Source organism: Typopeltis vanoorti, chromosome 9 (genome assembly GCF_054136105.1).
Source record: "Typopeltis vanoorti isolate ZY-2024b chromosome 9, IOZ_Tvanoo_1.0, whole genome shotgun sequence".
Taxonomy (NCBI): domain Eukaryota; kingdom Metazoa; phylum Arthropoda; class Arachnida; order Uropygi; family Thelyphonidae; genus Typopeltis; species Typopeltis vanoorti.
Genome location: NC_143557.1, coordinates 42,405,985 through 42,430,425, shown reverse-complemented (window position 1 = coordinate 42,430,425; position 24,441 = coordinate 42,405,985). Strand labels below are relative to the sequence as shown.

At 35.3% G+C, this 24,441-nt stretch overlaps 1 protein-coding gene across 2 annotated transcripts in view; it reads left to right on the top strand.

Annotated features, from left to right (window-relative positions):
* The window catches only part of LOC150103007 (uncharacterized), a 200,216-nt gene that overhangs the window by 40,744 nt on the left and 135,031 nt on the right, over positions 1-24,441 (top strand). For both annotated transcript variants that reach the window (XM_090398150.1, XM_090398151.1), the window contains exon 4: positions 2,791-2,873. In XM_090398150.1, the coding sequence (XP_090254276.1) occupies positions 2,791-2,873 (83 nt within the window). The remainder of the gene's footprint in view (positions 1-2,790; positions 2,874-24,441) is intronic.

Here is a 24,441-nt window from a genome sequence, read left to right as displayed (position 1 = left end):
TATAGTAACCACATGCGTACACATGGTACTGAGCTCCATGTGTAGGCATGTGATCACATTTACTGACAGTGTACCCACAACATCTAACGATAGCCATTAGATGTTGTGGGTGCATTGTCAGTAAATGTATTAAAAGAGAGATATGATAGATATTTAAGTGTGTCTAAATAGGCCCTCCCTCAGTGAGTCCTTGGAGGAACATTCATAATAATAATTAATACTGTAAGTGGTCTAATGGTTAGATAATCTGGAATCCTACTCTAGAGACCAAAAGTTCAATATTTTAATGCAGCTTCAGGCCTCTAGTGAGCAAGGCAGTGGTTTTAACTGGCGATGAAATTTATCTACCATCACATTTGGGGGTTTAAATACATACTCTTGGTTGATGTGCTAAGAACATACCTACACAGTACCATGTGTAGGTATGTTCTTAAGAAGAAAGGAGGAACATTTCGACATGTGTTTTGAACAACTGAAGATTTTATTAAGGGTTTTAAATACAATGGGGAATGAGTCCTCATTCCAATAAGAATTACTTCAGTTATTCAGTTGGAGTATGTGCTTGCAGAAGAGTGATAACAGCAGTGTGCCCATAGAAAAGAAAGGAATAGAAGAAATCAGAGTGTCATCCTGTTTGCCATTGTAGTGCCAAAGGATAGAATACTGAGAGTGGCTGTATAAGTGAGATGTTCTCTAGAAAATGAAAAAGTTGTGCAAGATAATTGTCTTAATTACCAAGATGAGAGTTAACATCCATAATATATTTGGAAGGAGAACTTGTTAAGAAGAAATTAAAGATGTCAGCACGATAGAATTATCTGGTATTTTGGTAGGCAGATGGAAAGTTTGTTGAAGATCATAGTTGACAGCAGCTATCATGGCATCTCTTCCAGCTTTAGCAGTGGAATTGGAAAAAGAAGTTAGTTTGACTATCAGCGTTGATATTCTCAAGGAAGACGGTCTCACTATATGTGTATTTGGTGTTTAGAAAGCCAAGCTTTAAGGATATGAAAAAAGTCAGAGTAGTTATCAGTAGAAGTAGCCCTCGTATAACACGGATGTTAGGTTCCATACAAATGCCACATTATATAAATCGCATTATGCAAGACTCAGATCACATAGAAAAAGTAGGGTTAGGTTCCAAAATTGTTTTTTTTTAAAGAGTATATAAACAATGACATATCCAACAAAAATATTTTTTTATTTAATTCAGGTAATTCATGTAAGTTAAGAAAACATATAAGCTATGAAACAAATACATAGTATAAAATTATAAAAAATTATTACTTGTATGTAAACTTCATTACATATAATGCATAAATGTTTTAGGCAAAATAAAATAAAGTGTATATTTTAATCGTCATCACTCTCTTCAAAACTAACATTTCATAGATGTTCTTTATTTACGAGTGTCCAGACATCATCATCATCACTTGAAATCTCTTGGACGTCATTTGCATAATTCTTATTGCATACTTCGGTTGGTTTAGTTATCAAGAAATCAGTAATAAGAGATATAAGAGTAATAAGACCTTCCACTATGCTGCAATTTTTTATTAAGTTCATAATACGGAGCTAAACAAATATCCAATTGTCTCATGAATTTTCTGGAGCTCTCCATTGAGAGATCATTATCCATAAAATAACTTTCTTGCCAAGTTCAGTCCTTTTAATTTCTTTAAACTGAATTGTGTAACGGATTCATCGCAATCAGAATCTTCGGCAGAACTTTCTCTGCTATTTGGTTCGACGTGATCTTTTAATTGTACCAGTTCCCCCTCATTTAAATCTGTTTCGTCATCAATTAATTCACTAATTTTGTTTTCAACCATATCGCAAAACCGCTCTAAGTGGCCACTACTATAAAAATAAATTTTTTACATAAAAAAAGCATTACATATTGTATGTAACTCACCAAAAAATAAAGTGCTCGGCTTGAGATTAACACACTTATGATTTTTAATGCGCTTTCCTGGCAGAAAACGAAGACAATTTTCAACAATAAACACTTTATACGGTAAGCAATTGACTTACATGTGTGCTAAACAGCATTTCCCCTAATATAAATTCGCTACTTATAACTACATGCGTGATATTATCTTCAAATTTGACGAAGATAAAATTTGATTTTTAAATCTTGCGTTGAAAAATATATGAAAAGATAAAGGTTACTACAGTTTGTAGACCATCTTATATTGAAACCGCATTCAGGATACTACAATTTGTAGACCGCATTATATTGAAACCGCGTTGTATAAGTACCGCATTATACGAGGATTACCTGTATTTGGAAAGCAACAGAGACAGCAGATGAATCCAGCTGATAGGAGCCAAGAAATATTAAGCCAGTGGAGATCAGAAAAAGGGATGTAAAATTCAGCATTATCTCACATGGGAGTCAGATATGCTATGTGCAAATCCAGAGGCAGCTGCAAATACATCCTGAAGCAATTAATTAACCACAAATGCATATTCATGATTGATTAATCTTATTCATTTAAGCTTGCTGTCTCATGGATTAGGTCAAGAGATCAGTATTTCATACTTCTAAAAACATTAGGAAAAAACAAACAGATCTCTCCACTCTTGCTAACCCTACCTCAGATTCTTAGCATGGTTCCTTAGCCATTCCTGTTGAAGTTTTTTTTAAAAAAAAAAAAAAAAAAATTCTCTTCGTTTAACCATACAATAACCGCTATAGCTTAATTTTGTGTACTGTTATTTCTGAAATGCTCTACATATTGCATGTACAGTGCTGAAGAAACTATTAATTATAATTTGTTTTTCTAGCCTCCACTACAAGCATGTGATGCCATTGAACTTGCAGAAATCTTTGAGGACTCTATTACTTTAATAAATTTTTTCAGTATTACGTGAGTATGAAAATTACAATTGAAAATTTTTTTACAATTGTAAAAAAATATTTTACATGAACTCCTTTTTCATGCTATGTCACAATATTTGGACTTATGTTTGCATAGAAGTCATTGTTAATAAACTAATTTTTTATAAATTATACCAAAAGTCTGATAACAGTGAGTTCAAGATGTTAAGATCATTGTTATGAGAGTATCACTCTCCTAATGACAGAACCTATCGGTATTTAAATAGGTTTATTTGTAGAGAAACTCCATTTTTAAAATATTAGAAAAGCAGAGTAGCATTCTGACAAGATATATCTCCCAGTGATCATTTAATGGCATGATATTGCATCATGTCATTAAATGAAACTCATTTCCTCCAGTAGATCCATTAGGTTAACTATCTTTTGGTTGGTTATTAAAAAAAAAAAAACATTGTTTCCAATTCATTCATTCATGCAGGTGCCATCTTTAGTGCAAATGCTGCTGGTCATAGTTCTCTGCTTCCTAACTTGTGCATCTTTAAATATTTGGATAATACTTTTTTCTACCCAGTGCTTTATGTCCATATAGCATTGGTTCCCAACCGGTGGTATGCATACCCCTGGGAGTACGTGCTGGCCATTCAGGGGTACACGAAAAATAATCAGTAATGGTGGAGAAACAAGTAAAGTAAACAAAATGCAAAACGTTAGTTATGGAACAATAAATGTCAGTATTTAAAAACAGCTATTTTAAAAACAAAAAGGGCACAATTTATAGAAATGGGTTTAAAAGGGGTACACAAATGGAAAAAAGGTTGGGCATCACTGCCATATAGTAATGCCTATATCTTCCTCTTTTTGTAGTTTTTCAAATAATCACCCTGGCCAGCTTTTCTACTCTTAGCTTTATGTCCTAAGAATTTCATTTTCCTATTTCCAATTTTATTCAGGAAGCTTATCATTAGGTTTCCTCTTTCAAGTACTCATTTTTAATTTTTCTCTTTCAGTTAACAAGATCATTCTTCTTAATAGGCCCCATCTTCATATTCATTAATGTTTTTCCACTACTTATCAGTTACATCTTCTTTTATTTATCCACTTGGCCAAACAGCGAGCCTAGTTGGTTAAGTGGCTAGAGGCCTGAATTTACAAGAATTTTACGAGAAACATGAGAACAAGTTGGGTTCAGATCGAATCCCCATTCGATCTGAACCCAACTTGTTCTCATGTTTCTCTTCCACCATTTTTCTTAGCCTCTTCTCAAGTATGCTTACATGCACGTTACTGCTTAACTCATTAGGGAGTTTTTTTCCAGATAAGAATTATATTTAGATTTTAATCCATCTTTTTTTATTTATTATTATTTTTTTTTTTTGTGAATGTAATAGTTTTCATAATTTTGTGAATGTGATAGTTTCAGAATATTTTAGACTAATTTATTACAGCTGTCTGTTAGTTCATTAACTATATGTTAATGTTGTGTAGGCTGTGAAAAGATAAGTAAATTTTATATTTAATGTGTGATGATATTATCTAATTTGTAGATTGAGTATTATTCTGAGATATTTGATTGCATAATGCAGCATTTGGTTAAATTTCTAAGTTGGTATTACTTTAAATTCATTGTTTCTCATTAGTACTCTGATACAATATGGAGGTGTAAGGTAAATTGTTATGTAAGTTGGCACAAAAGACAAGTAAAGTGAATGGCATGGATTTTTCAAAAATGGTACGGTGCTGCAAATGAAATAGGAAGTGCGATATTCTGATGGACCATGAGGCTTATGTAAATATGAGTATGGAACATGTCATAACTGAAACAGTAGTTGAGGAAGATTGTGCGAATGTTCAGAAAGTGTGTGGAAATTATATCAAGGAATAGGGTTCACTTACCAATAAAGCATGCTATAATGATGATGTTGAAAAACAGAGTGCAACAGAGAGATGGCAAACAAGCTTGTGTGACTGACAACAAGGTAGCAAGAGTTAATGATAGCAGAAAAAGGATGCAAGATTTGAAATCTGATTGATGAAGATGAGGCAAGAGAACAAGTGGATGCAGAGTGAAATGAAGAAAATTGTAGATATGTATTGAAGAAGTGAAGAAGATAGGAATGCATGATGTTGGTATGAAAGAAGTAACTAAAGACTTGCAAGTGGCATTGTATTGTGATGTGATTATTAAAGTTGTGGTAAATGAGAAGATGCACATGGTTTGTTTTCTGGGGAGGTAAATTGAATAGTGATTCAGGCATTGGATATGAGGAGTAAGAACACATGACTTGATTGTGAACAAGGAGAATGATAACCTCCTGATATCAGGAGGTTATTGAAAAGGATAAAAGATGGTGTGATAGGAAAGGTAGTCAATGTGTTGCACTGGTATGATAGTGTTGAGATGAGGCAGAGAGCAAGGATTATGAATGATATATTAACTGAAATGTGAAGAGAAAGGAGGAGTGCAGTTTGTTAATATGTGGAATGGGTTTGAAGGACGATTGAACTGTACTTGAATGGTTTTAGTTTGAGTCATTTTTGGAGAGGTTGCTTGAAGGGAGAGTAATGAGTGCAGAGAATGAATCTGAGCAAGTAAGAAGTGATGTGAAAAAAAGCAGGAGAGTAAGGAAGGAGAGATTGAAGTGGTACTTTTGATGGAGAAGTGGGTAGCATGAGTTTAGAGAATGAGAAAGTGTGCAAGACAAACGGGAAAACGGGAAGACTCAGGGTGGGCAGGGTAACACAGGATGAGAATGTACATAGAGGATATGTTATCAGTGAAACTTGTTATAGATCCAGAAATGAGCTGTTTTATGTTTGTATTCGAATGCTAGAAGTATCAGAAACAAGGGAAAAATGAAATGGCTGCATTGATTGTGTTTGTTCACCCAAAAATTGTTGGAATAAGTGAGACATGGTTAAATAATATGACATCCTGAAAGGAATAGAGATAGAAGGGTATGATGTATTTCATGAAGATAGAAAGGGTAAAAAGGGAGGTGGAGTGCCATTGATGATAGAAAACAAGTTTGTCCATATAAAGTAGAGGTGTCAGAGAGAGAGAGAGAGAGAGAGAGAGACATCTTACATTGGGTCAAGTTCCACAGAGAGAATTAGTGGCAGTGGTTTTGAGGCAATATAAAGATGAATAGAATGAAATACTTAGTCAGGTGTTGCTATAGACCTGGTAATGTGGAGGATAGTGACCATGAAATGTATAAGCAAATAGGTAAAGGGTGATCATTATGGGTGATTTTAATTATGGTAGCATAGATTGGGATGATGAGATAGCAACCAGAAGTAAGGAAAATGAGTTCCTCGAGTTTTTGAGAGGACAACTACTTCTGGCAGTATGTAACAGAAGGCACACAAAGATTGGGGGTCTTGAATTTGATCATTCTCATCAGAGAATGTCATTATAAATGAGGTGTCAAATCTTCCATTTGGTGATTGACCATGAAGTGATTACCTGGGTGGTTGCCAACCATGTGAGGACTTCTATGAGGAAAGGGGTATATGTGAAACTACAAGGCTGGTGATTATGAGAAGCTTAGGAGACAGCTGTAGCATGGATGAAATGAATGAATGAAGAGATTAAGCATTCAATAAAAGAAAGAAGGCATTATATAGGCAACATAAGATGAGTGGTAATAATTATTCCATGAGGAGTACAAAGAACAGGCATGGAGGGTGACTCAGTTGGTGAGGGTAGCAAAGCTGCAGTATGAGCATCATTCAGCTAATGAAGCCAAAAAAAAAACAAAAACTAGGGAGTTCTTTTCATGTAGCTAGCAAAAAAAGAAAAATGATTGGTAGAATGACATTGAGTTGAGAAAATGGTATATGGACAATTGCTTAAGAGAATATAGTTGAGATATTTAATGAGCAGTTCATAAAGGTCTTTCATCCTTGTGAATGTGACATCTTGAAGCATGGAATGAGGAATTGGGTAAAAAGGAGATTAATGCTTCCTGGATGCTCCTTAAGAGTTTGAGAGCAGTGGATAAGGAGCAAAGACTGTCCATGCATAAGCAAGAGAATGAAGCAAGAGCTAATAAAGCCAAAAAGAATCCTTAGGAGTTCTTTTGATATGCAGCCAGCAAAAGAAAGAATGATTATGGAAGGATGACATTGATTGGAGAAAATGATATAAAGACAACTGTTGCAGAAGGTGTGGTGGAGATACTTAATGAGCAGTTCATAAAGGTCTTTCAATCTTGTGAATGTGATTTCATGGAGAGATTGAGAGCAGTTGATGGTGAGGAAGAGAGACTGACTGTAAGTGAGCAAGAGGTGTATGGGGAGTTGAGCAAACTTGATGTTAATAAGGCTGTGGGACTTGATATATCACCACATATTTTGAAGGAATGTGCCAAGGAGTTGACATCTGCCTTAACATATTTGTTTAATATCAGTCTTACATTGGGTCAAGTTCCAAAGGAATGGTAGCAATGAGATTGTACTGCTTCATACATGAGGTAAAATATTTAGTAACAATAAAAGAAGTTTAATTAGGAAGTTTTGACAGCCTTACAACAAAGTAAAATCTCAAGTGACTTTCAGCAGATCCAGGTGATCCACAGCATGTCTATTATACACTTTCAGACAATGAAACAAAAATTTTAAGTGAAGGGTTTAATTTTGCAGTTGCTCATGAAAAAATCCCATATGCTCAGGTCATGGCAAACATTGAATTAGCTCAGAAAAGTACCACAAGTTGAAACGTAAAACCTCTACCTTGCTATTTAAAAAAAAAAAAAAAATGATATCTCTAAGGGTGAAATAAACAGCCTTGCGAATTTTAAAATTAAACACGAACATAGCTATTGTGAAGGCAGACAAAGGAGATGCCACATTGACCATAAATATAAATGACTACAATAATAAACTAAAATAACATTATTGGTTGCATCATATATTTCAGCAGTGAGGGGCACCACAGTTTTGATTAAAAAAAAATAAAATAAAATCATAAGTCTGTTAGATAGCATTACAAGTTGACCAATGAAAACTTCATCTGAATCAAAAATATTTTTACTCACACACCAAAGTCATGTGTGCTACCTAAGTTGTGCAAACTTGGAGATCTGCTGCACCTCATCATAAATACTATACATTGTCGCATCTATAAACTTGCTAAACATCTCACTGCCTAATTCAACATGCACATTGGCAAGACATTGTCTTATATATGCATATATATATTTTTTATGTGGTTCCTATCCATGAAAGATTATTAGTAAACTTATAGTACATCTATACCGTGGCTGGCTAAGGAATTTTTTCTCCCATTTTTATCAATTTTTGTACCTTATTTACTCGAATATAACTTGCCCTCGCTTATATCTTGCACCCCTGATTTTACTTTATGAGAAAATAAATTAAAAAGTTTTGCATATACCTTACAGATGAAAAAGGTTTAAAACTGAAAGAAATAGATAATGAATGTGTTATGGCAGTATCAGATATTTCGAATTCCGTTGAAGAGAATTAGCATTTCAATTCAACAATCATTGGCTTGACTTTGTTATTGAGTTGTGTGATATTTTGTTAATATTGCACCAATCATATGCATAGAGATGGAAGCAACCACTAGAGGAACTAGGGAATGAAAGCATTGACTTCTACCCGATCTTGGATTGCGCGGGAGTGGAGCAGTGAATGAGGTGAAGTTTAGGTTCTACACGGAGTGGATGGCAGTCAGTGGCTACAACCTGACTCTGGAAAGGAAGATTAAGAGACCATCATTAGAACTGTTGTGCAACTGGATTTTGAGAGCTTGGGACATCATTTCGCCAGAAATAATTGCAAAGAGCATCTCTGATGCCCTGGATGAAGCGAAGATAATGCTATTTAGGTAGATGACTGTTTGTTTTAATTTAATTACAGAAGCAATGTCACTAAAGATTCAAATATGTCGTGTGATGAAAGTGAGTAGCCAATCGCATGAATAACATTTATAATTAAAATTTAAATACATTCATTTTATAAATAATGTGAGCAATTATAAATTATAATGAATACTTAGGATTTAATTATAAACGTCGATTTAGTTTTTTTCCTGAAAAACTTCATCAAATTCCTGCCATGTACCCTCAAGGGGTGTACAGGATATGATAGCACTACATAAAAAATTTACATCATTACTAACTTCCTATCTACAATTTTCCTCAAAATCAGTCTGTCACTTGTCAAGAGTTCAACATTATCAGATCTTATATTTCTATCGTTTAAGGCACTTTGTACAGTATCAACCCACCTATATCTTTGTCTTCCTCTGATTAGTTCTGCTAATGCTGAGATTAGCTCTGCTAACACATTCCTGGATGCTAACAATGTCAAGTTCTTTCCTAATAACCTTGTTTTTAATGTGATATTGCCATTGATGCCATCTGTTCACGCCTCTAATCTTTCTCAGGACTCTCATATCTGCGGTCTCTAGTCTTTGGTCAAGTGTTTTATTTCTAACCCACCTCTCAGATCCATAAATTAAAATTGGTTTGAACACTGTTTTCTATACAGCTAATTTAGTGTTTTGACTAATTTCTCTCTTATTCCATATAAATTTATTCAGTTGACTTCCTACCATACCAGCCTTGTTGATTCTGTTGTCTATTTCCATACTGAATTTACCATCTTCATTAAAAATCGTGCCTAAGTAGCTAAAATGTTTTATTTGTTCTTTAGGTTCTCCTATATATCAGTGCTTCTATTTTCATTGTCTTTGACTTGTTATTGCTGACTTTCATACCATATCTATTACAATAGTTATTCAGTTTAGTCAGGGAATCTTGCAGACTTGAGCAGATTTATTTAGAAGTTTTTTTTTATATGATGAAACCTGTGGTGAATTCATCAGTAAAAAATTGTCATTACTGTGGTTAGTATGTGTGTTTTTATTTAGAAGTATAACATCGTCCTCATAAAGCAAAGAGCTGAGATTAATATCTCCAATTTTGATATTAGGTTTAATACTGCTTTCATTCATAATATGATCCGTATAGATAATGAATAACAGAGGGGATAATGTACATCCTTGTCTGACACTAGACTTAACATTAAATCATCTTCTTCTTCTACTTCCTTCAATTCTAACTGCTGACTTAAGCTCAAATACAGATTAAGTATTGCTTGATATAATGCCCCATTGATACTATACAACTGTAGCATTTTGAATAGCTTTTCTTTTGGCATCTTGTCATATGCCTTTTCCAGATCGACAAAACTTAAATACAGATCTTTGTTATATTCTCATGATTTCTCAACTATTTGTCATAAAGTAAAAATCTGATCCTGACAGCCTCTATTTGTCCTGAATCCAGTTTGTTCTTCACCAAGCTTTCCTTCCACAATCCTTCTCAACTGTTTCTCAAGTATACTTGAGAAACAGTGAAATACTAGCATCTCCATAGTGCAATTGGAAGAACGATGGTACGTTGCGTCCTTCGATTAGAAAAGGCCTAAGTTCGATTCTTGTCATGACGGGAGGAATCTTTATATGAACTTTTTCAATTGAAGGTGAGTTAGCCGATCTCATACGGAGATAGCAGGGATTTTTTTCTCCTGGAAACTCAGGTTTTTCATCCTGCATACAGACAAATCAGCCCTTCAGAACACATGCAATTTACAGACAGGGAATACTAGCTGTGGTGGTTGTGGGCAGTAGATGACATCGATGTAGTAGAGGTTCTGTGTAGTAGTGGAGACGGAGAGCTGTACAGTAGGTGTCCTCCTGCGATGAGTCTTCAGACTCCTCGAAGGTGTCACGAATAATAATAATACTTGCATCAAGTATACTGATGAAAATCGATGAAATCTCCCAGCTAAAGACAGTCATAAACATTCATGCCCACAGCAAGATTTGAACCCGAGAGTGGGTTAGTGTACCTACTGTTTAGCAAGCTCTAGGATAACTAGAGCAGCGGTTCCTAAACTTATTTGGCTTACTGTCCCCTTTTCCAAAAAAAAATTTATTTATTATAAATTTATTTTAAATTTATTATAAAAGAAAATCATATGAAATTCAGATCAGCAGTTCTCGAGTTTTAAACAAACAAACAGATAGACAGAAATAAATTTGCATTTTATTAAGCATCTAGTAGAGATGTAAGTTTGGAAATAAGACATCTTGGAACTGAAATTTTAAAACTGTTTATTGAAAACAACAAAAGAAACATAGGACATCAACAAAGAAACATACACTCAAACATAGGACAAGTTGGAGTTGAAAATTTAATAACACTATTAAAATTAAGAAGACAAACATAAATTGCACATATGTAAAAATCGCACATAAAATAGTAAATAATGATCAGTAATATTAAAAACAATCCTAATGAGGATGAGCCTGGTGTGCTGCTACCAATTTACTGATATTTGGTTCTATATTTTTTCAGTGCATTCTTAAATCACCGCAATCAGCTATTTCCAGTCAATTTCTTTTTTTTAGTTAAAAGATTTGTGACTGCACTGAACCCACGTTCCACTAAATATGATAATGGAAATGCGATTAAAAATTTTTTCACTACAGCCCACAATCCAGGATTAAGTATGGACATCTGCTTTTGCAACCAGTACTGTTGGTACCCATTTTGAATTTTAATTTTAATTCCTCATTTGTTGTTATTTCTATCAGTTTTTCTTGTAATTGTAAAGATTCTTCTGTGTTTGTACTTGAAAATAGCTCCAAAACCCAATCAGGTATTTTCCTTTAAGAATATCTTTAAATCTTTGGTTGAAATCAAATGGAGAGCCTCCAAGTGCTGATAGATTTGGTAGTTGTTGATAGATTTGGAAACTGGCTGAATTCTCCTCCTCCTAAGTTTCATTTGTACAGCACAAGTTTTTTTGCAAATGCAGGAATAACAGCTTTTGTTTTTATTAAATTCAGCTCATCTCCTTGTAGTTGTAGATTTGTTTCATTAAATTTGTTAAACAAGTTGGTCAAATAAGCTATGTCACTTTTGAAATTAATCAAATTGGCTTGTAAAGAATCATCTCTGTTTCCTAAAAACTGTAGCACTGAGTCAAAGAGTTATGAAATCGATTCAAATAGGCACCTTTTGATAGCCAACGAACTTCTGTATGGAGTAGCAAGCGATTGAATTCTTTATTGTTCTCAATACAAAGTTGTCCAGACAATCTGTCATTCATTGAATGACTTCTGATTTTGTTGACTGCTGTAATTAAATGTAATGACCAAATACCACTCAAGTATTTGGCAATAAATGTTGATGATGAATCACACAGTGTACAGTGAATACATTTGGCACCACCCTACTATAGCTGAGGCGCCATCAGTAACAACTGACAAGATATTATTCAGAGGGATTTCTTTTTCTTTAAAAACCTCTTCCAGTGCATGAAATATTGATTCACCTTTAGTGTCAGTTAACAAATTTTTAGCAAATAATAATTCTTGACAAATTTTTTCTTCTTTTATGTATTGTACCTGTGTTAAAGGTAAGGCTTCATTTCCTGTAAAGTAGACTCATTGTATACAGAGCTGGGTTGTGTTTAAATACTCACATAATGAGTCTTCAATATTCTGGGCCATTTCACTGAATTTTCTTGATAATATCATGGCTGGCTTGTGCAGTACAGTGCATATGACCTCACTAACAGCTGGTAGGATTAGTTCTTCAGCAACATTATATGGTTTTCCCAATTTAGTAATCAGTAAGGAAATGTAAGAGGTGCACAACCCATCATCATCTAGTTTGGATGCTGCTGAAAACATATCTGCCAATGTTAGTTATTTCAAAAATTTTTCTTTAAGTACTTGAAAATACAATAAATCCTTTTCTTTTTTTATCAGCATGAATATTTTGTCAAATGTTCTTCTAGTCTTTGAAGGCTTCATAGATTCATTTGAAAAAAACTTTTTGGCAAATCAGGTACAATAGTAATGTTTTGTTTATAGGCAACTGAATAAAGCCGTATTTCAAATATTCAGTATTATATTGTCTACATTTCTTCTTGGGTTCAGCCATGATATTATTTATAAAAAAAAAGTTAAATTTACAAAATTGCTAGAATGCAATTTCACACATGCCTAAATCAAATTATTCTTACAAGAAAAGGTATAAAAATATTCACACGAAACCTGCTTTTTATTGGAACCACAATAATTGGTTTTCTGTGTAATCCATGTAAATAAGGTACCGACTATCCTGTCCTTCTCATGAATATCGCCCTTAGGGGATGCAACAGAGGAGTGGTGCTCTGGCTATATTAATATGCCAGTAACCCCTCATTAGGATGGGTTGAATCCCCTCCTAATGAGAGGTCACTGGCATATTAATGCAGCCGGTTCGCCACTCCTCTGCTGCATCCCCTAAAGGAAATATTCATGACTGTATCTGTGTGTGTGTTCACGGGGTCCGTTTGCCTGCTTGCAAGATCAAAAACCCAAGATAAATTTGGGAGGGGGGGGGAGAACCCTGCTGTCTACACCAAAGACTGGCTAACTTGGCCATGGCTGAGGAAGATTCTTAAGCTCTCATGTCGTTGACAGGAATCGAATCTAGTACACTCCTTCCCTAAGCATATGGTTGCGAAGCGCATAGCTACTATGCTAACGCACGGAGACAGGTACCGACTATATCGAATATGCACTAAAATTTTTATGCGCTACATCAAATTGCTAACTGCTTGTCACACAATTTGGAAACAAATTTCATATGTCTCATGTATTTATATTATACAGTGAACAAGTCCTAACATGCATGTGTTCCTGCCGATGTGTACTGGACTTGTAAAATCCCAATCACTTGAAAGTGCACACCCACCAACACTTTGCTTGTTAAGACCGGTCATCGGACTTCAATGCCGATAGTCTGTAACTTGCATTTTGTACGTTTCCTTGGGAAACCATTACAACCTTTATTTACATTATGCAACAGTTATATCATCAAAATTTTTATTGATAAATTTTTTTCAGTGCCTAATTTTTGTCTTTTATGTTTTCACCACCACCTTTTTTCAATTCAACATCCCCTTTTGCTTGTGAGGCCACTACTGCCCCCCAAAGGGGTCAATGCTGCCCACTTTGGGAACCATTACACTAGAGCTTTCTAAAATATTCCTCCTGCCATTTCAAATTCATTAAACATTGTTTTAAATTGTAGTATTTTAGCTGGAACAACCAGCTCTCTAAACTTGCTTTCACTCCAAATTGCTAAGTTATACACAGCCTCTTTTGAAACTATGAGATTAAATTCACCCTCCCTCCCTCAATGCAAATTATTGGTAGAGGTGCACAGATTATGTCTTTGCCATTTGGCCACGTGGCTCACAGGCTCTTTCTGACTTTTTTGTTCCTCTACAACAGTATTTCTCAAACTTCAGATATCCGCATACCCCTTCTTAAATTTTCATTATTACCAAGTACCCTCTTATCAAAATAATAATAAATAAATAAAGTATATTTCATTCTAAATGTCTATTTTATTTGAATTTATATGTTCATTTACCAAAAAATATGATTTATTTTTGATAGAACAAAATTTGGAATAAGTTAATTTCATTTCCCGTCCATGAAAATCCACATTTCAAGTAATTCATATCATACTTACAAAGATTTTTCATCTTCTTCCTAGTTGGTTTTCTAGAGATGTCAGACGACACACTCTTATCAATTTCATTTGATCCAGATACAATATCAAAGTCTTCTTGTTGCTTACAACTACTTTATCTGCTATATTGCTCTCTTTTGTGCGTTTTAGAAATCCGGTCTTTAACCAATTTAAGAATCATCATCATCATCATCAAATTCCTGCCATGTACCCACAAGAGGTGTACAGGATATGATAGTACTACATGAAAAAATTATATCATTACTAACTTCCTATCTACAATTTTCCTCCAAATCAGTCTGTTAATTGTCAAGACTCCAACATTATCAGATCTTATATTTCTATCGTCTAAGGCACTTTGTACCGTATAAATCCACCTATATCTAGGTCTTCCTCTGGGTCGTTTTGCTGCCAACCTGGCAGAGAACACTTGTTTTGCTAATCTTTCCTCGCCCATTCTGTTTAACTGACCATACCACCTGAGATTAGCTCTGCTAACACATTCCTGGATGCTGACAATATCAAGTTCTTTCCTAATATCCTCGTTTTTAATATGATATTGCCACTGATGCCATCTGTTCACGCCTATAATCTTTCTCAGGACTCTCATATCTGCAGTCTCTAGTCTTTGGTCAAGTGTTTTACTTCTGACCCAGCTCTCAGATCCATAAGTTAAAACAGGTTTAAACACTGTCTTGTATACAGCTAATTTAGTGTTCCGACTAATTTCTCTCTTATTCCATATGAATTTATTCAATTGACTTCCCACCATACCAGCTTTGCTGATTCTGTTGTCTATTTCTATATTTAATTTACCATCTTCAGTAAAAATCGTGCCTAAGTAGCTGAAATGTTTTACTTGTTCCACAGGTTCTCCATTCACAAGACAGTTGACATTTTCAATGATTCTACCTATTTTCATTGTCTTTGTCTTTTTATTGCTGACCTTCATACCATATCTATTACAACAACTATTCAATTTAGTCAGAGAATCTTGCAGACTTGTAGCGGATTTATTTAGAAGTATAACATCATCCGCATAAAGCAAAGAGCTGACATTAACATCTCCAATTCTGATATCATGTTTAATACCACTTTTCTTCATAATGTGATCCATATAGATAATGAATAACAGAGGGGATAACGTACATCCTTGTCTCACACCAGATTTAACATTAAACCATCTTCCTGTACTTCCTTCAATTCTAACTGCTGACTTACAACTCAAATAAAGACTAAGTATTGCTTGATATAATGCCCCATTAACACCATATAACTGCAGCGTATTGAATAGCTTCTCTCTTGGCACCTTATCATATGCCTTTTCCAAATCGACAAAACTTAAATACAGATCTTTGTTATATTCCCATGCTTTCTCGACTATTTGTCGTAAAGTGAAGATCTGATCCTGACAGCCTCTGTTTGGCCTGAATCCAGCTTGTTCTTCACCAAGCTTTTCTTCCACAATTCTTCTCAACCGTTTCATAAGTATACTTGCATAGATCTTGCCAGGAACACTCAGTAGGGAAATACCTCTGTAATTCTCACATTTAGTTTTATTTCCCTTTTTATATATGGGTACTATGAGAGCTTTACTCCAATCATCGGGAATTCGTCCCTCTGTCCAGGCTTTCTGAACTATGCAGTGCAGCCACTGTAAAACTCTTATACCACCATACTTCAGCATTTCTGGTCGAATATCATCTACTCCAGCTGCCTTTCCACATTTGAAGTCTTTGATGGCTTTTTCTACTTCAAGTATGGATATGTATTCCTGACTGCATGCCTGGTCAGTGTTTTTTACCACTGTGCTATCATCACTGCTTGTTTCATTTAGCAGTTTTTCAAAGTAATTACTCCATACTTCAAGGATATCTTTTTCTGCAGTTTTCATGTCACCTTTATCATCTCTAACTCCTTTTACAGCACTCTTTCCTCCATTCCTAAGCTTCTTCAACAACCTCCAGAATATTTTGCCACCTTCTTGATATTTATTTTCTATATTCTTGCCCAAGTCCTCCCATGACTTTTGTTTAGCTAGTTTTACACAGTGTTTAGCATTCTTGCATTTGTCTCTATATTCTCTAAGAGCACAAGCTGACTTATTTGACAGGAACTTTTGATATGCTTTCTTCTTTTCCTTCACTGCCTCTTTAACTTCCTGTGTCCACCAGGGAGTTCTGACTTTTTTATCCTTGCACACAACCTCACCACATGCCTCTCTGGCAGAATCAATCAATGTTTTCTTCAGAGTTTGCCACTGAATCTCCAAGGTTTGATTCCTGTTCTCAAACTCTTTCATTTTCTTTTCAATAATCTTTCTGTATTTTAGTCTACAGTTCACATCTGAGAGCTGCTCAACTTTTATTCGCTTTAAAACTTTCTTGCATGTTATTCTTTTCAATATGAAATTCAATTTTATTCTGCTCAAGACTAAATAGTGATCACTTCCAATTTCAAATCCTCTCTACACTCTGGTGTCCTGCACCAGGGAGAAAACATCACTATCAACAATAACATAGTCAATGAGACTTTTCTTATTCCTAGCCTCTTCTCTCCATGTGAATTTGTGCACATTTTTATGTTGGAACATGGTGTTAGTAATAACCAGTCCATGTCCTGAGCAGAAATCCAACAGATATTTGCCATTATTATTAGCTTTGCTCTTTTCTCCAAATTTTCCAAAAATATTTTTGTATGTCTCACAATCATTTCCTACTCTGCTATTTAGATCCCCAACAAGGACCAACTTTTCGTTTTTCATTGTGTCAGTTGCTTTTTCTAAAGCCTCAAAAAATTCCTCCACTTCTACCTTAGTAGAACCTTCTGTGGCACCATAGGCACAAATAAGTCTCATTGTCCAGTTCCCCATTCTCATATTTGCCCACATTACTTTACTTGAGACTGACTGCTATTCAAGAAGATTAACCTCGTATTTTGTGTTGAATACTATGGCTAGTCCTTCTTTTCCTTGATTGTCATTGCCTGAATATAACAATTTGTATTTATTGCTCAGAAAGATCTCACCAGTTTTGGTCTTTTCTGTTTCAGTCACCCCTATTATGTCGATCTGGTACTTATCTAATTCCTCAGCTAGCTCCATTTCTTTGCCATTCAGGCTTCTTACGTTGATAGTACCGATCTTTAACTCTGGTGATGTTGAGTTGGGGTTGGTTTTCAGATTTGTTCCAGTAGCTGACTTATCGCTGTTCGCCCTGGTCCCTGGCAAAAACAACGGGGGCCTTGTTTAACCGTGCGACGCCCCAGCCGGCATGAAATTTTGTCATGTTGTACCATTATTTTTTATTTTGGTTTAACCAATAAGAATACAATTTGGTCGGCTAAATCCCAAATTGCCAGCCCATCCTCGTTCGTTCAGTATCCAAGTAGATACTCAACACGATGCACCACGAGAAGGTGAGGACTGGACATTAGGTCAGAAGCCCTGGTCGGTTCTCCGCATTCCTTTAAAGGCTATGTGGAGGTCTCCTCTCAGTTATACAGCTTTGACCCTTAAGCACAGAAAACCAATTTAAGAATTTGAAAGCTAAAAAAATTACCAAATTTACTTGAATATAACTCGCACTTTTTTCCCAAAATTAAAGCTAAAAAATCGTGGTGTGAGATATATGCGGGGATTTTCGGAAACTAAAGTTTTCAGAAAAAAACTGAAAATGGTGTGACTTATCAAGAAGCTCCTATTCGCTATCGCTACTTTTGGCATCGAGAATAGTTTCCTTGTGTGCATTGTCAAAGTCATCTATTCAAATAGCTTCTTCTTCTTTCCCATTATTTCAAGCAAAAATTACCAGTAATTTACAAGACTTGAGATACGTAAGGAACAGTCCTTTACAAATGACTAATGAGAAATAAAAGCAGACCATGAAACAGACAGCAATGGTAGCCAGTAGAGATAGAGCAGCCATGATGAAGTGCATATGACTGGTGCAGTATTAACAAAAGATCGATTAAACCAAAGACAAAGGCAAGCCAACGGTTGAGTTGAAATGCTAATTCTCTTCAACCGAATTCCATAATATCTAAAACACATTCACTTTATATTTCTTAGCTTTAACAACTGCCAATTTACTGCTCAAATAGAGATCATATGTTGTTTGATATAATGTCCCATTTACACCACATAACTGGAATATTTTGAACAGCTTTCCTCTTGGCACCTTGTCATATGCCTTTTCAGATCTACAAAACTTAAATACAGATCTTTGTTATATTTCTCACCTATTTGTCTTAAAGTGAAAATCAGATCCCAATAAGCTCTGTGTGGCCTGAACCAGCTTGTTCTTCTCCAAGCTTCTCCACAATTTTATTTAGCTGTTTCTCAAGAATACTTGCATAAATCTTACTAGGGACACTCAGTAGAGAAATTCCTCTGTAATTCTCACATTCAGCTTTATTCCACTTTTTTTTATAGATGGGTACTATGAGCATTCTACCAATCATCTTGAATTTGACCTCCTAATCAGCACTCCTGAATTCTACAGGAGTAAACTTTTATATTTTTATACTTACCTCCATAGATATATATGATTTAATATCATCTACTCCAGCCACCTTTCCACATTTTAGATTTGTGATAGCTTTTTTTACTTGAAGTACGGATATATATATATATATTCCAGATGGCATTCCTTTTGAGTGTTTTCTACCACCATGCTGTCACTGCTCATTTCATTTAGCAATTTTTCAAAGTAATTACTCCATACATCAAGAATTTCTTTATCCTCAGTTTTCACGTCCCCTTTGTTATCTCTTTTACAGTACTCCTTTCTCCATTTCTGAGCTTTTCTATTGCCTCCAGAATATTTTGCTACATTCCTGATATTTATTTTCTATGTTCTTACCATCTTCACTTTCTTACATTTTTCTCTGTATTCAATTGATCATTAGAGGTGTGATTACTAATAAAGTGCACAAAACAAAACTTTCCTGGTGGAACAATAAAGTAAATAACTGATGCGTTGCAGAAAAGGAAATACTGGGTGTCAAAATTAGTGTTCAAAATTAAGGTAGTCTTGGGCACAATTGACCTAATTGGGAAGGAGAAGAATGTTGATAGAAACTTGAGGAAGTTGTTGCAGCAGATAAAGAAGAATAGTGTTGTTGGGAAAGCCGTAGGTGTGTTGCCCAGATATGATAACAGTGAATTGAGAAGGAGAGCAGAGATAATGAATAGAAGATGGCTGAGTTGTGTGAGACAAAGATTCAATTTGTAAATCTGTGGATTGAATTTGAAGGAAAATTCAAATGGTATAAAGCTGATGGATTACATTTGAATGGGCTTGGTGTTGGGCATTTAGAATGACTATTGTTTTCTGAGAAGGCACAGAGTCAAGAAGTTAATGTAGCAAATGATCAGAGTCTACCTGTGAAATAGGATAGCACAAATCAACAGATTGTGCAGCAGGAGGAAGATTGATATGCATTCATTTTAGAAATTATGGACTTTACAAACATGTTATAAATAACTCTTTTAATATTCCGACGTTTCGATCTTCATATTAAGATCATCATCTGGAGCATATACAAATATACAGGACAAGCTAAGTTACATTACATATGGTAAGCTAGAGAAACAATGAATTGATCACAAGTTATTCTACTGGCTTGACCTCTAGTAAAAAAAAAAAAAATTATTTATAAACTACATCAAGCTAAATTCTATTTCTGATAACAAGAATAAACATTCTTTCTTACAAATAGTTTTCATTCAGTAACAATGATGTCCTGCTTTTAGCATTACAATTGTTATTTTTGATTTAGGATCCTGGATTTTCTACAGTCCTGTTTACAGTTGCTCTTAGAGAGGAAGGTTCTGTGGGTTGAATATATGCCTTCCATATGTTTGGGATTTATAGACCATTATTGTTCAGATTGGGGTGGTTGGTAATAATCTCACAGGCTTCCTTGAATTTGCATTCATACCATGTTTTGGTGTGATGTAGACAACTAGTGCTTTTCCAGTCAATTCTATGTTAGGTGTTCAGGGCATGATCTGAAAGGCCAGCTTCACCATGATTATTATATTTGATGTGTCGTTTATGTTCTTTTTGTCTCATAGGAATTGTGCGTCCTGTTTCTCCTATATATGGTATGTTACAAGTGCAATAAATACCATATACTCCAGGGTGGGCCAGCGGAGGGAGTGGGTCTTTGGATGAGTTGAGTAAGCTTTTTAATTTTGCAGGAGGTTTAAAGGTGGCTTTGAGGTTGTATTTTTGTAGTATTCAGTTTATTTTATCTGATGTTCCTTTAATGTAAGGAATGGTTATAGTTTTATTGTAGTCTGGTTTGTCTTTGTTTTTTATTGAAGTCTTGTAGAGAATTTTGTTAATAGTGTTTTGGCTGTATCCATTTTTTTGAAAAGTATTGCTGATAACTTTAAATTCATCTTTCAGTGCCTGTTCACTGGAGCAGATCTTCAGAGCCCTGTTTTTTAGGGTATTAATGACATCTAGTTTTTGTGTTGGGTGGTGGTAGGAGTTTATGTGTATATGTTGGCCAGTATGTGTCGGTTTCTGGTAAACAGTGAAGGAAAGATTTCCAGAAGGAAGACGTGTGACAAGTGTATCTAGAAACGGAAGTGTGTTCTGGTTTTCAATCTCAGTTGTGAACTGTATGCGTTTGTGTTGTTTGTTTAGGTGATTAAGGAATGTGTCTAGTGTCTGGCGGCCATGGAAATAGATCGCAAAAACATCGTCAACGTATCTAAGCCAGACTTTGGGTTTTAAAGGAGAGGAACCTAAAGAAAGTTGCTCAAAATGTTCCATATAAAAGTTAGCAATGGGGGGAGAGGATAATGGCGAGCCCATGGCTGTGCCTTCTTTTTGTAGGTAGAAAGCGTTTTACCATACAAAATAACCCCACTGCAATACATCTGCAAAGAGCACCGTGATATCTGGGGGGAATTTGTTCTATAAAAGAAGGATTGTGTCATTGATTGGGACATTCGTAAAGAGGGCAGAGACGTTAAAACTAACTATAAATCATCTTTTTTCTAATGTAATGTCTTGGATGATGTTTATGAACTGTTGTGTGTTTTTTAATAGGAGGGGGAATGACCTACCAACTCCTTGAATGTTGCCTCTAATTTTTTGGCTAAGTGATAATTCGGGCTATCGATCCCATCAACTATAAGCTGGAGTGGTGTGTATTGTTTATGAATTTTTGTAGCCCGTAAATTCTTCGGGAACAAGCGTACTGCAGAAATAGTTTTTTGACTGTATCTTCGGACCATGTGGTAATAGACTTAAGTAGTTTCTCTGTTTTCTTTTTTATTCTATTGGTTGGGTTGTAGTTAACGAGTTGGTATGTGTTATTGTCCAAGACCAGCAGATTCATTTTTTATACATAAGTGGTTCGGTTGAAAATAATGGCACCACTTCCTTTATCGGCTTTAGTTATTATGATGTTTGGATTTAACTTTAATGATTTTACTGCTCTTAATTCGTATTTTATTAAGTTGCTTGTTATTGTTTTTTGTTATGATCTAAAATGTTGGCAATTTCTAAACGTATTTTGTCTGCTATGTTATTTGGGATGAATCTTAAGCTTTTTTCTAAGTTACAAATAAATTCAAATTTGTTTATTGACTTGGGTGCTATGGCAAAATTTGGCCCTTTATTTAATACTGATAGTTCGTCTTTGTTTAAAGCATGGTCAGACAACTATGTTACTGTTACCTGTGAGCGATTGGTGTCTCCTGTTGTTTCTTGCTTCTGATTGGTTGTTATCGTTCCCTGTGGAGAAATTTGAATATGGTGGCTGGTTTTGTCGATCTTTTAGTCTTTGGAATTTGGAAATTAGGTTTTCTTTCTTCTTTTGGAGGATATGGTTCGCCGTGTTGTCCATAATCTTCTCCAGGATCATCCAGATATCTGTGTTTAAGTAGCTTGAAAGTTCTGATTTTTCTTTTTGTAGCTGGTTTTGAGTAACAGCTAAGTTCTTTCTGGTAGCTTGGATTTGTTCTCTTTGTAGCACTTTCTCCATGCTAAGGTATATTCATTGTGCCTTTGTTGAGGTGAATTTTCTCCTAAGCTTGATGCAATTCGGTATGATGTTGCTGTCTCTACACCGTTTTAAAAAGCCAGTCAGTTGATCAAACTAGAAACATTAATCTTAAGCTTACCGTATTGATTGCATCGCTTGTGGGGCGAATCTCCATGAATTATCACAATCCTTTCTTTTAGTGTTACATGGTATTCAGCATTCATTTTAGAAATTATGGACTTTACAACCATTTTTTTTTTTTTTTAATCTCACTAGAGGTCAAGCCAGTAGAATAACTTGTGATCAATTCATTGTTTTTCTAGCTTACTGTATATAATGTGACTTAGCTTGTCCTGTATATTTTTATATGCTCCAGACGATGATCTTAATATGAAGATCAAGATGTTGGGATATTAAAAGAGTTATTTATAACACGGTTGTAAAGTCCATAATTTCTAAAATGAATGCTGATCACCGTGTAAAACTAAAAGAAAGGAAGATTGATATGAGGTTGAAGATGTGGTTGCAGCAGCCCAAGGTGATGGAATGCATAAAGGTGAGGATGAAACAGGTAAAAATGGAAATCACAGTTAGGATCAGGGAAACAGGAGTGGTCAAACTGAAGAGAGAGATATAGTATAGCAGCTAGAATAGAGACTGTTGGTGCTGGTAGGATGGCCTCAGACACAGCAGTTGTTATGTTTATACACAAATGTAAGGAGTATTCGAAACAAGAGAGCTGAGTTTGTGGCATTGATTGAGACTGTATGCCTAAAAGTAATTGGAAAAAATGAAACTTGGTTGTCTGAGGAGGATGTAATGTTGGGAATAGAATTAGAAGGATATATAATTTTCTGTGAAAAGAGGAGGGGAGTGCTGTTAATGATTGCAGAGGAATTGTGTCTGCAAAGTGTGGAAGTTGATGGTACATGCACAGGTTTTGAATCTCTGTGGTGCAAAGTTGAAATAAACAGGTTAGTATATCCGATAGGATGTTATTATAGGCCAGGGAATGCAGAGAATACTGATTGTGAAATATTTAGGCAAATTAGTTGGGCATGTAAAAAGAAGATGATCCTGATGGGAGACCTTAATTACAGCAATATAGACTGGAAGGAGGAGATAGTGTATGGGAACAAGGAGAGTGAGTTTGTGGAATTTCTGAGAGATAAGTATCTTAAGCAGCAAGCGATTGAAGCAACTAGGGGCGTTATTGTTTTTGATTTGGGGATAACTTCACAATCTGTAGTTGTTAATAAGATGCTGACACTGTTGTGCCAGTTGGAGAGAGTGATCATGAGGTACTTGTTTGGGAAGTGATGAAACAAGTAAAGGTCACTGCCAAAAATGGATACATGTGGAAGTATAAAGCAGGTATTTGATTATAGGAAGTTCTTTAGTCGGTTAGCATCAGTACGCTGGATAAATGAGCTGAGCGGAAAAGACGTTGACAGTGCATGGAAACTCATAAGCAATGTATGACTGCATATGGAGGTTTAAGTGAGTAAATAGAGTGGGAGTGAAATGGATGAACAGCACAATCAAGCAAGATGTGCTGGAAAAGAAAATATTATGGAGGAGGTACAATACAGTTGGTGGTGATCAGATCCATGAAGAGTATAAGGTGCAGGTTAGAAAGGTGATGGTAAAGAAAGAAAAGGTGCAGTATGAGAGGAGATTGGCTAGTCAGGCCAAGGTTAACTGAAGGGAATTTTTCTGCTACATGGCAAGCAAATGGAAGAATAATTATGGCAGACTAACATTGGTGGATAGTCATGGCAGCAGACTAACAGCTGCAAATAGTGGAATTATTGAACAAGCACTTGATCAGCATATGTCATACTGGTATAAATTATCTGGTACAATATATAGAAGAGAGGCAAGTGTTAGGAGAATTGGAAGTGAAAGAAACAGAGGTGTATCAGATGTTGGTTGGGTTAGATGTGAATAGGGCTGTAGGAATGGATGACATATCACCACGTATTCTTAAAGAAAGTGCACCACAGCTGGTTATGC